At 44.7% G+C, this 15,085-nt stretch overlaps 1 protein-coding gene across 6 annotated transcripts in view; it reads left to right on the top strand.

Annotated features, from left to right (window-relative positions):
• Positions 1-10,430: 10,430 nt before the first annotated feature.
• Positions 10,431-15,085, top strand: part of SLC10A7 (solute carrier family 10 member 7) — a 151,188-nt gene continuing 146,533 nt past the window's right edge. For 3 of the 6 annotated variants that reach the window (XM_051619086.1, XM_051619088.1, XM_051619087.1), the window contains exons 1-2: positions 10,442-10,569; positions 14,301-14,383. In XM_051619086.1, coding sequence (XP_051475046.1) covers positions 10,470-10,569; positions 14,301-14,383 — 183 coding nt within the window. In that variant the 5' untranslated portion in view covers positions 10,442-10,469. Of the gene's footprint in view, positions 10,570-14,300; positions 14,384-15,085 lie in introns of all 6 variants that reach the window. The other 3 variants (XM_051619090.1, XR_007889441.1, XR_007889440.1) reach the window with 3 other exon arrangements.

Here is a 15,085-nt window from a genome sequence, read left to right as displayed (position 1 = left end):
GCATTTTACTGAGGTCAAGGAATTCTTTTATGATAAGAGAAAATGAAACCTGCTTGTTTTTAAAGTACTACCTTTTGTATAAAATAAGTATCTCTTGCAAGTGAAGATATAAGTACAGGGAAGACAGTCTCACTTTTAAGTGCCTCATGTTCAGAGCATGACTGTCTTAACTAGAGAAAGTGCTGCCAACTACTGATTGAAATTTAATGTTTTGGTTGTCATATGGCTTCCTATCTAAAAATTGACAAGTAATTTGAGCATTAATCAATCGGCTGCTGCTTCCTCTACATATTTTCTAATAATCAATCCAAATTTTTATTGGGCTGTCATTGTTAAGGATGATCAGCATGGTGTGCTGACCCTGGCTGGATGCCAGGTGCCCACCAAAGCTGCTCTATCCCTCCTCAGCTGGGCAGGGAAGAGAAAATATAAAAAGTCTCATGGTTGAGATAAAGACATGGAGACATTCACTCGCCAGTTAAAGTCATGGACAAAACAGACCCAAATTGGGAAAATTAATTTATTTATTAAAAATCAAATCAGGGTAGGACGATGGGAAAACTTTCCCCCCACTTCTCACTTCTTCCTGGGTGGAACTTTACTCCAAATTTTCTCTGCATCCTCCCCTCAAGCAGCACAGGGGGATGTGGAATGGGGGTTGCAGTCAGTTCATCACATGTTGTCTCTGCTGCTCCTTCCTCCTCTAGGCGAGGACCCCTCACACTTCTCTTCTGCTCCAGGGTGGGATCTCTGGCATAGGAGACAGTCCTCCATCAACTTTTTCAACGTGAGTCCTTCCCACGGCCTGCAGTTCTTTGTGAACTGCTCCAGCATTGGTACCTTACATGAGGTACAGTCCTTCAGGAACAGACTGCTCCAGTTTGGGTCCCCCAGGGGTTCACAAGTCCTGTGAGCAAGCCTACTCCAGTGTGGGCTCCTCTCGCCACAGGGCCACAGGTCCTGCCAGAAGCCTGCTCCAGCATGAGCTTCCCATGGGGTAACAGTCTCCTTTAGGCATCCACCTGCTCCATTGTAGACATCCCTGGGCTGCAGGGGGACAGTCTTCCTCACCAGGGTCTTCACCATGGGCGGCAGGTGAATCTCTGCTCCAGTGCCTGGAGCACCTTCTTCCCTCTCCTTCACTGACCTTGGTGTCTACAGAGTTGTCACTCTCACATATTCTCACTCCTCTCATCTGGCTGCTGCTGCTGTTGCTCCTGCAAAGTTTTTTCTCCTTCTTAAATATGTTGTCCCAGAGGTGCTACCACCATCACTGCTAGGCTCAGCCTTGGCCAACAGTGGGTCTGTCTTGGAGCTGGCTGGCACTGACTCTATCAGACATGGAGCAAGCTTCTGGCAGCTTCTCACAGAAGATAGCCCCTTTAGCGCCCTCCCTCCCCACTACCAAAACCTCACTAGGCAAACCCAATACAATTGAAAAAGAAGGGGTTTGTGAATAAAAATTAAGCATTCTACTGCTCTAGGCTGTGCTGCGTCTAACTTGTGCAAAATGATGTTACTTGGTGTTAACACTGTAGCTTTCTTTTTGCAGAAGAAGGCTGGCTCTGTGTTTTGGAATGCTGAATAGAAAATTAAAAATGCAGGCCAGTCTTCAGGAACATTTTACTTACTGTTTTAATAAACTTTTGTTTATGCCTAGAGGTGCCATTAAATTACCAGCCAGACATTAATATACAGTACACAAGGGATCTTGTATATAAGCAGTGATTATTACTGTGTGACTCAGATGGAGCTTGCTGTATAAACAGATAGCTGCTGGACAGAAGACTGAAAGTGAATACCTGTCTGGGTAAAGAGTGGTGGTACTTAGGCAGTGGATGTGCCATTTTGTTGGCTATGTTTAGAAGTAAGCTCTTTTTTAGAACAAAAGCATGACCCCAGAGGACAGTGGTCTGTCATGGTCAAAACACCTTTGCTTTCTTTAATAAAATAATGGAAGGCAAGCACATGGTGCAAATGATCCTGGAGCTAAAGGTACTAAGCATTTTCAAGTGAAATGTTGTTCTTGACCCCCTTAAAGAAGGAGTGTTTTTACAGAACCAAAGCATCTGCTTCCATTGCTGAGTGTGTAGGGTTGCTGGAAATGATTAATTCCAAAAATGACTTTCTTCCTGTGCTCCTGTGTCCACAGCAAGAACATCACCAAAGGAAGCAAAGACTGCAAGATCAAGCTGGAGTAAATATGGGCCGTGGACACCACACTGGAAAGCATCTGCCTGAGTAATGAAGCGGAGAGGTAATATTGGAAACGTATTTTGCTGCAGGCCTTGTGTTTGCATGCTTCTGCAGACAGGGACAACTTCAAATGTGGGATTGCAGGACTTGTAATTTCATCTAGAAGGAAGGAATTCAAAATCCCTCCAGCTCCTGAAAAAATGTATGCCAATTAATTCTGAATTGGGATTTTCCTTTACATTTGATCTACTTAAAAATACACCACAAGGAAAGCTTCCTATGAGGAAAGCTTAGAAATGCTCTCAGGGAAAAGGAGCCATCGTAACTCTCCTGCTTCCTAAAGGGATCAGGGCAGAACTCTACTTAATGTACATCCTCTAAAGGAAATACAAGGCCCTACCTAATACAGCCTCCTTAGGTTCTGCTGCAAAAAAATAACCAGATGATTCCTCCCCATCTCTGCTCTTCTTGTTCTTAGCTTCCCTACTGCAGTTTATAACTGACTTGCACCTACAGACAAAGTGAGTTCCTTCCCTTGTTTACTACAGCACAAGGTTCTGGCATTAAAGCTGAAAGCCAAGGCTGAGATCTGATAAATTAACAATGTAAAATCAACCTAAGATGACTTGTGTGGTATAATTTGGATAGGTGGCAGTCAGTGGTCAGTGCTGCTTGGAAATCTTTGTGAAACCTGATTATGTTGTAGGAATATTTCAGGCTCTCAAAAGAATAACTCTTCTTTTCCTTGGGAACAGGAAGGAGGGGGTGCAGTGTCCCATGGGTAGAGCTCTTCAGCAATGTCCTGCTAAGGGCATGGGGCAGATGCTGAGCATGAGAGAAGGGAGGAGTGAGAGGGTTCAGCAACTGTGTTGGCTGTCCCAAAGAAACAAGTGGTGGGTGTTCAAACACTGGATGTGCCAGATGTGCAAAAGTCTTGCCTCCTGGTTAGTGAGGGAAATTAATTCATGGTGGAAGGAGACTGGCATGACAGTAGGCTTGGATATAAAAGGCTTTCACTTCAGTCCACATCCTTCATGGTGCTGTTTACCTTGGGATGGTGTATACCCCAAAACTCTTACCTCAGCTTCACTTTAACCTTTGGTTGCCATCCCATCTCCCCTCTTTTTGTTTAAATAAGCAGTTTGAGCTGGACAGTTCTAGAATAATGACTGCATCCAAAACTTCCCTCAGACAGTGCTGACTTTATGATCTGTATCTGATTACAGCCAAAAAGTAAGGCAGTCTTGTTTTCCTTAAATTTGATGGTTGGAGGGGCTGTATTTGTTTCTGTGTTTCTGTTTTTCATTTATGTCATTATTTGCCAGCAACACACAGTCATGTCCTTTGTTTTAGATAAGCTTTATTCCCTTGTCCTGATGTGCTAGTGTTATAGGCACAAAGTGTCCCAGTTTTTTTTTTTTAATACTTCATCACTTATTAATGCTGCAGATAGTGGGATGAAGAGCTGTTAACATCCTCATTTTTCTGTATTGGCAGATATAATAGCTGATTTGTTATGAAATAGCTTTTCGAGGATGTTTTCCTCTCTGGTTAAATTTTTTTTCCCCTAAGTTTTGAGTGTATTTCCTAATGCCTTATCTCCCTTCCTGATTCCACTTTTTTTTTGGGGGGGTCTGCTTTCACATTTGAGAGAAGTTTTCCACTTAACTATAGAACTTTGAGAGATGAGGCAGAAGTGAGGCTAATCAACATCAGACATATCAGACCCCCTCTATTAAGGTGCTCTCATGCCTCTCTAAGAAGAGAGGTGGAGGAGAAGCTGGAGTTTTGACTTAGTTCAGAGTACTGCCAATGGGGACCTCCTGGCAGCTGGATGGTCCCTGTGTGTATGTACTGAATCATTGAATAGTTGGGGTTGGATGGGACCTTTAAAGCTCATCTAGTCCAGCACCCCTGCAATGATCAGGGCCATCTCCAGCTAGATAAGGTTGATCAAAGCCCTGTCCAACCTGACCTTGAATGTCTCAAGGGTTAGGGCACCAATGGTATCAGGAACTACAGCTGGTACAAATGAGGGCTACATTACAATGAGGTTCAGTATGCCTGTATGTGCTACAGTTACATAATTGCAGTGTCGACATGCCTGGGTTTATGCTTACACAATACCTGCTGCAGAGAAGCCTTGCAGTCTGATCTCCGAATTCTGCTCTAGTATAAAAAAGAATTTAGGAGAAAAAAAAAAAAGAAAGAAGAGTAGCTCAATTCCAACACTGCAAAAAGGACAAGTGCCACTTGGACAGGTGGGAACATGCAGCATTCTCTCAGGACTCACGTATGCAGCACATAGAAGCACTTGGGTTTCTGTGGGGGCGCTTCCTAGTCCATTTTAAATAAAAAAACCACTAAGGCTGAAGTCAAATAACTTGATTTGCAAATAATGTGGAATTTACTTCAATGCAGGTAAAAGACAGCACTGTCAAGCTATATGACTGTAAGCACCCCTATTTCCTGGCACTCAGGTTTATTAAGAGGAGGGCAGGTAAAACCTTTCTTTGTAAATCTGTACCCTAGTAAGCATAACAAGCTGCTTGGGGGATGCTTCCCCCTGCTTCCATCCTGCAGGGGGATATTGTGGCAGCTGATGAGGACTGGTGGTCAGGCTATGAGTCATGAACATGGCTTGATATTCAAAACGGTGAACAGAACTCAACATGCAAAGCTAAGAGCAAAGAATGTGCCTACATTTGCCTCTTTCTACTGCACATCATGTTGATCCTGAGACTGTAGTCTCCTACATGTCCAAACTGGCCATGGTCAGAGCTCATCATAGCTGTCCGGGGAATGCACTTGGCTTTTCTTTGGACTGATGGAGAGCTGGGTCCTGGCTATGGTAAATTCAGGACATGGCAATGACATGCAAAGGTCCAAGACGTATGAGACAACAGGTACCATAGCATGAAGTCAAACTGACAAACCTGAAAAAGTCTAGAGACATTTTCTCTGACATTCTCCCTCAGAAAAGCCAGTGAAATTGTTCCTTTTATCTGTGTCTTTAAATTCTTTGGTAATACTGAAATCAAAAGGAATGCCACAGAAAACAGGCCCCACCTTCCATCTAGCTCAGTGAATACCAAGTTTGGAGCATGGGCTGTCCTTTCTCTTGGACAAGCCCTGCTCTTCCTTCTGCTAGAAGATAAAGCTTAAGCTTCCAGAAGCCAGCTTTCAGAAACCTTAACACACACCCTTCTTGCAACTGCCTCTTTCTCAAGCCTATATGTGCACATGTATTCCTGGTTTCTCCAGTTGCTGCTCCTTCCAAACTTGACCTTTGTGACAGGTGTCAAAGGTGGGATGATTGCTCTCTTGTGTTTTCTGTGATTCACATGCTCTTCCCATTATGAGTAGTTAATTACTCTCAAACTGTTGTAAAATGTTTGTATCTGCACACACAGAGAAATACATCTGCTGGATTTCCTCTATAAAAATACAGAAGAGGTTTTTATATTGAAACTGTTAATGTTTTAGGCATTTTGGTATGAATATTGCAATACTAGAAGGTCATTTTTGTAAGTGTAAGGAGAAAAAGATACAAAAGTGTCACTATGTTATCTCTGAAGTGTCTTAACAGGTTAAATCCAGTTGTTGTTCTCTGTGAAATCATCCAGAGAAGCTACTTCATGTTATTGATTTCCTTTTTCAGGTTTAAATATATGCAGCTTTTAATGTTTGTTTGTTTGTTTGTTATTATTTTCTTGTATTTTTAAATTGCTTTTAAAGAAGCCCATAATTTGTTTCAAGCAGAGCTTTACTATCTCAATTTTTTTTTTTTTCTTTTTAATCCAAACTTCTGAGTGCATCATAATCTTACTGGCTACTGAGAAAGCATGTTTCTGTGAAAAAGTGCAAAACATGAAAAATTCTCTGATGTGTATGTTCATTTGGAGGTCTGGGATAAGGCAAGATAATATCATGAGTGAAGTAGCACTAAGCTGGGTTCTGTTTCTTTGATAAGAACAAGCAGGTTCTAGTAAAGGGATCTGCAAAGCCCTGTTTGCTGCCTTTTAGATTTTATTCCTAATGCCTAAGATTAGTGCATGATAATTTCACACTGGGATCTTAAGGAAAATAAAAGTTGCTTATTTGCTGGATACTAAATGTATAAGAGGACTCTTGATTATAAGTTAAAAAGAACCCCAAAACAATATGCATTTAAAATCTCTGGAGAAAGAAAATCATACCATTATAGAAATTATAAAAGGTTTTGTGGATCTTTTTTTATCTCATGGCATTCTTTTAAAAAGAATACCTATACACGTTTCAGTCTCATTAAGCACTGTTCTAAATTGAACTGGTGCATCATTCCTACTGCTGTGTTACACTACTGCAGCCTGTGAACACATTTAGTAATATTCAGTAGCAACAACCAAAAGATACAGATGCCTGAGACAGTGTAAGCACCTAGGCCAGGACAGAAAAAGAGTTGCAAATTCCATTTCCATAAGGAAAACCAGCTATCGGGATCAGTAAGGCAATCTCTTCAAGCTGCTGAGGAACTCTAAGGTCATGGCACTAAGTGCTTGTGAGAAATATAAATGTGTTGTAAACTGTCTCCCATATATTTCCACTTTTTCTCCTCAACTTTCCTATTTATAATTAACACCTCTCTTTATCTTGTTCATTCTGAATATCTTTGTTCTTTTCAAGCTAAATTATTTAATACTATCTCTTCCTCTCATTTAAGCTCCCTTTATCTCGTGCTCCCCTCTCCTTTATACTGAAATCTCTCCTGTCTACATGCATAATCAGATGACATCTGCAACTACGGAATTCAAAAATCCCAGCACATTCCCTAAAATAACTGTGTAGTTATTAGACAGTAAAGTATGTTGTGCAGACAAAGAACTAGGCTCCATATGGCACAAAGAGGAGCTGACATCTCGGCATCGGTTACAAACTGTGTAAGACTGATTGCTCATAACATAAAGCCCAAAAATGTCCAGTCCATTTCTGACTCTTTGCAGACATGAAAAACCAGTTGCTGCTCACATCAACAGTCCTGTTGATTTCAACGGTCTACCTGTGAGCAATGAAGATTTGGTGTCACAGAGCTATGCATGTCATGAAGCTTTTATGTTATGCAGAAGGAAGCACAAGGGCCTATAGAGGCAAGAAAGCACCTGGAAGCCCTGAGGTATGTTTGCAGCCAAAAAAAAATTAAAATTTGGTCGTGTGAAATCAGAGCAAAGCTAAACTCTTGTTCCTGTACTGTGTTCTAAGCCACAGCTACATATACCCCCAAAGTGGTTTTGTAACATGTAATGGAGAATACAGGTACACATGTGCCAGACCGTTCTGGAATCTGGTCAAGTCCTAGTGGTTAATCCAGATATGTGTATTATCTGTATGGGAACCGGATGAGGAACACGAAATGTTGCAGGATACAGTTTTGGATGACAGACACTAAATTGTCCCTCTTGAATACTGACCAAATGCCTCAATGTGGATTACAAACTGCCCTATAGCAACAGTGACACTGTAATGCAAACAAATGCAGGATATGTGAGGATCCTGCCAATTATACAATACACTTGCAGTGTTTTCTTCCTTCCTGTTCTGGTCTGATAGGGCAGGGCAGGGTTTACAGAGTGCTTTCTTATCCAAAAGCATGAACAGTTTGACCTGTTTCATATCAGAGACCTATATGCTAATCATGATAATCTAATAACAGCTTTTAAACAAAACCAGCTAAAGTACCTTTGTACAAGCCTTTCAATACACAATTTAGAATATCTCCATATGATCTTAACGATTACACAAGACAAGAGCTACATGAATCCATGTATTTTCTTGGCAAAAGACATTTTTTACAAACTTTGAATCTCTTGGAAACAAATTTCCAGGCAAAGCATCCCCTCAAAGCAACAGAGCCTTATTAAAACTTATATTTTCCTTTACTAAGTATAGAAAATCATCAGTGATATTTGATGACCATAGGCAAACCATTATTTATAAAAAATTTTTAACTGTACTAAATCTAATACACAATGAATTGCTCATTCTTCCCTAGAGAAGGCTTGGGACAGGGCACAAGGAGTGACCCTTGTTGCCTTGTTGTGGGAAAATGAGCAGCACCTTTCAGAGCCTAGACTGAACCTGGGGTTTCAAACTATAGCCAGTTAGATGCTCTGTGAGCAAACACATCTGAAACTTGTTGACAAAATGAGCCTAGAACTAACTTGGGCAGTGGGAAATATTAGAAATTCATAATTAGTATGTACCTGCAAAGTGGGAGGGGTAGGATTAGTACCATGTAGAAACTATGATGCAAAAGCAGGGAGAAACTGCTGACTTTACTGCAGGATTGAATTTTATTCCCAGGCTGAGTATCCTCTGTACCTGCCCCTCTGCATCCATCTACAGCTTCTGCAGCAATTGACCTTGCAACAACTTCATTCACTATGAAATTTGGCTGCTTCTGAGGGCTTAGCTTTTGGCCTGAACAGATTGTCATTTTGCTCTTTCCCTGGCAACAATGCTTTCCCGTGTTGTGTTGAAGCTGTTTGTGCCTTCTAGCCCCACTGCTGCAGAGTGAGGCCTCTGCATCCTGCACTGAACTAGCTGGGCATGTTATGCATTTATTTTCTTAAAAACCAGTCATCCTGTAGCAGTTGCACAGGCAAATGCAGTGAGGTTTTGCATTTTGGTACTCAAATCTGAGAGGACCAACGTGTACTCCAGGAAACTTTAGTAAAGCAGTGAAATGTATAATCATTTTAACCCTCAGATTTTGGACCCCCTTGCAGCTGAGAGAAGGCACATTCCCTCCACATTAAAAAAAAACCCTCAAGGATGAGGTATGTTTACACAAATAAACCTCACAGGACATACAACAAGCAACATACGCTTCCCGAAGTGGCTGAGCTCACAGCTGAGCTTCAAGCTACAGGTATTTCTTTACTTGGTAGCAGAGAGCAGAAGGCGTGTGGCAGCGCTGTTCTTTGAAGCATAAATACACCCAGAGAGACCGTGGAGTATAAACTTACCGAAGTGTTAAGAAACCACCCAGCAGAACTGTCATGTGTTTGAGACCTGCCGGAACGCGGCAGCCGCGTCGCTGTGAGCAGCGGTGCCCACGGAGCGCTTCGCGCTGTCATTTCCTTGCTCGTGTGGGGCTCCTGGCGGGGCAGAGACTGGGCTAGTGAGCCCCTCGGGAAGGCGAGACGAGAGCTAACTCGGAAATGGGAAGCGCAGGTCGAGCACCAGAATGAGGTTTTTACGCTGTTTTGATGGAGATAGATTGAACACTGAAATAAACCCGCCGAGCCCACAGAGAACGGTCTCCAGTCGGGAAGCCGGCTGGCTTAGCAGGCGCTCGGGGCTCACACCGCGGGACGCGATGTCGGCACGTCACGACAGGTGTGTCTTTTCCTGCGGGCAGGGCAGACACCTGTGGGCCGGTCAGAGCGGGCAGGCAGGCGGGCACCTTCCCTCGGCAGCCAAGCGGCACCGGGGCCACTGTGAACCCCCCGTCACCCGCCGCTCCGGCGCGGTAACGGGACACGGCGCGGGCACGCGTGTGGCGCGGCCGCCACCGCCTCCCGCAGCTCCCGGCTTCCAGCGTTTCAACCGTCGCTGCGGAACCGCAGCCACGGCGAGATCCCGACCCCCTGCCCGGCGGTTTCCGGCTCGGGCGGGTGGCAGCGGGCGGCGCGGGGCGTCCGCACGGCGGGACTGCGGGGTGTCCGCACGGCGGGACGCCCGGGCACCCCCCGCGTGTGCGGGCGCCCCGCGCCGCCCCCCCGGCCCGCCGCGTGCCCCCAACGGCCGCAACCGCCGGCTGGCTCGCGCCCGCCCTCCCGCGCGTCAGGCGCCGGGCGCCACGCAAACGTTGTAATGAACCAAAGCAGCGCGCACGCGGCGCCCGCCGCGCCCGCAGGGCCGCGCTCCGCCCGCTCGGGGCCGGCGCTGGAGCGCCGCGCGCCCCGGCCGCTCAGCGACTCCCCGCCCCGCGCTGCCGGGGGTGGCCGCCGGCGCTCGCGGCTCGGCGCGGGGATGCGGCGCGGGGCGGGGGCCACCGAAAACGGCGGGGCTCGGAGCTGCGGGAAGGCAGGAGGGCGGGCGGCGGCGTTGGAGCTGCGTGTGTATTAGGAGGTGCGTGGTAGAGATGGCGGCGGTGGGTGAGACTTTTCCTGTCGGCGGATCCGGCTGGTCGTGCCGGCGGGCGGTGGGGCTGCACCCCGCCCCGCCGCTGCGCCGTGCTGCGCCGCGCCGGGCCGGGCCGGGCGGGGGGGAGCGGAGCGGCGGGGCGCGCCATGGGGCTGCTGGAGCGCCTGCGGAAGGAGTGGTTCATCTTCGGGATCGTGCTGGTCATCGCGGTGGCGCGGCTGGAGCCCGCCGTCGGCGTCAAAGGGGGTGAGTCTGGCCGCTGCCCTCCCGGTGCGCCCGGCAGCTGGGCGGGCGCTGCGGGGCTGCGAGGGGAGCGCTAGGGTCAGTCCTCGGGGCCGCCGCCCGGTAGCCCGGGAGTCCTAGCGGGGAGCCCAGCAGTACTTGGTCAACTCCCGCCCCCCTTTGCCTGCCGGGGTGGGCCCGGGTGTCGGCAGCACGGTGGGGAGCGGGCCGCCTGGCTGCTGGGCTGCGGAGGTGGGCGAGAGGCTGCCGGCCCTTCTGCCGGTCCGCGGGTGGAGGGTGCCGGCCGCTTGGCTGCCGGGGCGCTGGGAGCGGCTCGGATGTCCCTCGGCCGTCGGGGCATCCGCTCAGAAACTTGGAAACTCGAGCTGCCAGGGTGCGGGAGGGCGTGCTGCGGGGCGCAACCGCACATCCCCGGCCCACCTCTGGTGCCCGCACCGCCGGCGGCTCGCCCTCCCGCCCTGCTAGCCGGTCACTGCTTCTCAGGTGCCTGAGAGACGTTTCAGGGTGTATTCCCGTGTGTACCTTTGCTAGGCACTGTGCCAGCTGCTTCAATAATACCCTGCTCTTCTTGGATTAGTGGTAATGAAAACTGGATGGCAACTGGCTTTGAATGTACTCCTGTTAAACTAAGTATTGACTTCAAGAACTCTAAGATGGGCATAAAGCCATTGCAGTTCAGCGTATTAATGTCTGTGAACTGCGTGAGAAGTGTAGTGTTAAAATACTAGGTACTGTATTTCAGACAGATTATTTTTTTTTTACTTTGTAATAGCACACTTGTATTTTAGATAGAGTTTTGTTTTGTTTTGTCCACTTCTAGTTCAACTTGAAAGAGGAGGGAAAACTGAAAATGATTCCGTGCAAAATGGTATCAAATGCTCACAGTAAACAAATCGGAAGAAAGATCTGTCATTTTCTAAGCAGTGAGGTCTTGTATGTTTCTTGTAACCAGCTGCAGAAGCACCCAGTGTTTATTTTAAAATAACAGTGTATCTTTTAGTCTGAATGCTGGCAGCCTCTTCTGGTTAGTTTCCATTGTAACTCTAGATGTCCACAATTCTCAAGAATAAATTAAATTATATATATATATATATGTCTCTGAAGATTTAAGAAAAAGGATGTAGAACGCTGGGAGTTGCTATGAAGGAATTCTGTTCATGTTATGGAAGGGGAAGAAGAATCTAGCATTTATATGCATAGATTTTTAAAATTATTTTTCTTAGCAGAGTTGAAGTTTGAGGATACCCAGCTTCTCTCACTGAGGAGCCAGCCTTTTTTTTTGTTTGGGTTTGTTGTTGTTGTTGTTGTTGTTGTTGTTTTTTTCCCTGCCCCTCAGGCTCTGGAAAAAAATAAAGTAATTTAAAAAAAATATGGCCCTAAACACTTGCTGTGGCAACTAAGGTTCTGGAGTTCAGGGTAGACAAATTCTTGCTGTGCAAGGATCCCTTCTAACATCTGTGTGCTGTTTTGCATAGATGAATATGACCCACATGGAGCTTCTTGCAGGATCTATGCCTGTCTTCGGCAGACCTTAAAAGACAACTTTAAATTGATAGTATCAGGTGGTATGTCCCTTTCTGGTTTGATTGTCATTCTAATTGTTAGCAGCAATGTGGGAGATCCTTTTAACTAGAGTAAGAGATAATTTTTCCTGAGCTTACTTCCTGCATGGAAGCACTATGATGGAGCACTTCATTTAATTATTCTACTGCAAAGACACATCAAGAGTTGATGTGGTATTGTTCCTGGGACAATTTACTTGAAAAATCTTGTAAGCATTGATTGAAACTTTTGAGCTCAAATTCCCCAAAGTCGTATCCCTCTTCTGAAGCTGCATGATCTCAGTGCTTGTTTTAAAACCAGAAAAAAAAAGAAAGAAAAAAAAAAAAAGAGGTGGGGTAGTGGGAAATGTCAGCATATGAAAAAAACCTTAGTTTGTCATCTTCCAGCTGATAAAACCATGCCATGTAATTTTTAAGGCCTTACTGAATGGGATGGATGACCCAGCATAGATACCAGTGGAACACTGTGCCACAAATAACAAAGATTTGTGCAGTTGCCACCTTCAGGGCATAAACCAAACCCTTTTTGTGTGCTTTTACTACTTGATGAATGAGCCTATTTAGTTCCTCTGTGAAAAGAGCTTTCCTGACCAGTCTTTTGCACAAGAGTGGAGGGCCATCCATTCTGACCAGAGTTCCCTTTGCTTCATGAACATGTGGTTGCCCTAGTGGTAGAGGTTTCTTCTGTGTAAAGGGGTTCAGGAAGACCAGTGAAAAACCCAAAAGAAAAACTGAGACCTGGAAGAACCACTCTCTTAGCCAGACTACCTAACCAACTGCCTGTCTGCCCAGTGTGGACGTGCATGTACATATATGCTCTAATTTCCATAAGATTAGAAAAAAAATATAATCATATATATAAAAAAGCATTTTTCTGTATCGCTATATATTTCTATTTTTTTCTCATTTTAAAATTTTTTTAATCCCTCCTGGTTATTCAGTTAACATGCCATAATTTTGCAATTAGCCATGTGCTTTGTTGCAACTTTAACTCTTGCATTTCCTGGCGTATTTTTACCTTATGTTTAGGTTGCTTGGTTTAGGTTTTGTATTTAACACACACAGTTTTAGTGTCTCATCAACAGAGTCCTCCCTGAGCGAAGGATTTGGGTTTAAATGGCTTGAAATGCAAATTTGAGTAGACTCAGTGTACACATCAAATTCCTCTCATTTAAAGATCATTGACCTTGCTCCAGTGTGACTATCAATGTATCATTCATCTGAGAGAGCAGAAAGGACCTTCTCTTCTAGAGTGTTGAGTAAAGGCTTGCTTGTTTGCTGCTGCAGTTTTGCTCATGACAACTTACTGTCGCTTGTTGAGTCAGGATATTACTTTGGTCTTAAGTGGCCTGCTAATATTTTCTTTCTAATATAATAACTGGTTGAGTGCTTGTGAAAAAATGAGTGTATACATACATTTTGCGCATGTTGGCTTCCAAACGCAAAGTGTATTAAGAGAATTCATCATTTTTATAGGAGTGTAAAAAGTATTTTACCTCAGTCTCGCTGAGAAAAAAAGTATATAAATATATGTAAACAAATGTAAGCTTTTAATATAGCAGAACTCTTGGGGGTGCAGGCATCTGCCCTTGCTGATCTCATTGCAGCAGTGTGTCTGAAATCTGTTCTGGTGGGGCTGGATTGAACTGCTTTGCCACAGCCTGGTTGTGGGGGAATAATGCAGAATTACATTGTTCCAAGGAAATGATTGCAAGGTACAATTTGGTTTCCTCTGTACAGGCAGCCAGACAGGCGTGTGTGTTGTGGGGGAAGGAGGAGACATATGTGAGTGATACCAATGACTGTGGAGGGAACAGCTAATATTTTTGTTTGAGTTTGCTGATGCTCTAGGGATACTCTGTTGACAGAACTGTGAAAAATTCCCCATTTTCACAACTTACCTGTTGGTTCCCAGTGGCCTGTAATCATGGAAGCCAAATTTGTGTGACATTATATCTTACTCTCCGCTTACTGGTTTTCTTTTATTTAAAGAATGAATAGCATGCTTTCTGTAACTTAACAGAAACCCCATTCTTTTTATTAGTGACTTTAATTATTAGATTTTTCTCTAGGTATTTTTCTGTGTATTCTCAATTGACATTGATATAACATATACGTATAATTATGTCTTTGACTGTAGTTCACTTTTTTCTCTATGTCTGTATTTTTTAGGAGCCTTGAAACCAGAAATTACCATAACTTACATTGCTGTTTCAGCTATATTCTTTAACAGTGGACTCTCCCTAAAAACCGAGGTACTGTAATTTCTCATTGCTTCATTGTTTTGCTTTGAAAAGTTTTGTGTTACTTTTGATCAGGTTTAAACGTAATCGGAGTATTTAATTACTATGCTGTTGTTGATGCTGGGAAAATAGCTAACAAGAAAAGATAAGTATTAGACATTTCTGGAATAACCACTCCTTGGTTTCAGAAGATTCTTCACAAAGTGAACATGATGAGAAGGAGAGTGTGAATGCATTTCACCCATCCATAGAGAGTGGCTTGCTTGACTTTGCAGGGCTTTGACTAAGTGGAAGTGCTGGGCACAATTTTGAGACTGGAGCTACACCTTGGATGTGTCTCAAAACCAAACTGGGGTGAGATCCAGCACACTAGCACCTGTGTTCTGCTACACCTTGGCTTCCCCAGTGCTCAGTTGAGATATGGAACAACAAACTGTTAATCCTCTCTGTAGGGAACTAGGCAGAGAGGGGCTATGTGGAGTCTCCACACCTCTGTAGGACACAGAGCTCTCTGTGCCTTTCTCTTTCATCTTACCTGCTAGTGTTCTCTCTTAAGTAAAACTGGTCAGGCTAGTCACTACAGGATTGATGCAAGCTTTAAGATTGATGGTGGCTTTAAGTTATCATGTTGGGAAGGCACAGGACAGCAGGTGGTATCGACACAAGAGGGTTCATTTGGAGGACAATATACAGGTACAAAGTCTTGGCAGTCTT

This window comes from Apus apus, chromosome 4, assembly GCF_020740795.1.
Source record: "Apus apus isolate bApuApu2 chromosome 4, bApuApu2.pri.cur, whole genome shotgun sequence".
NCBI lineage: Eukaryota > Metazoa > Chordata > Aves > Apodiformes > Apodidae > Apus > Apus apus.
This window is presented reverse-complemented; position numbering and strand designations above follow the sequence as displayed.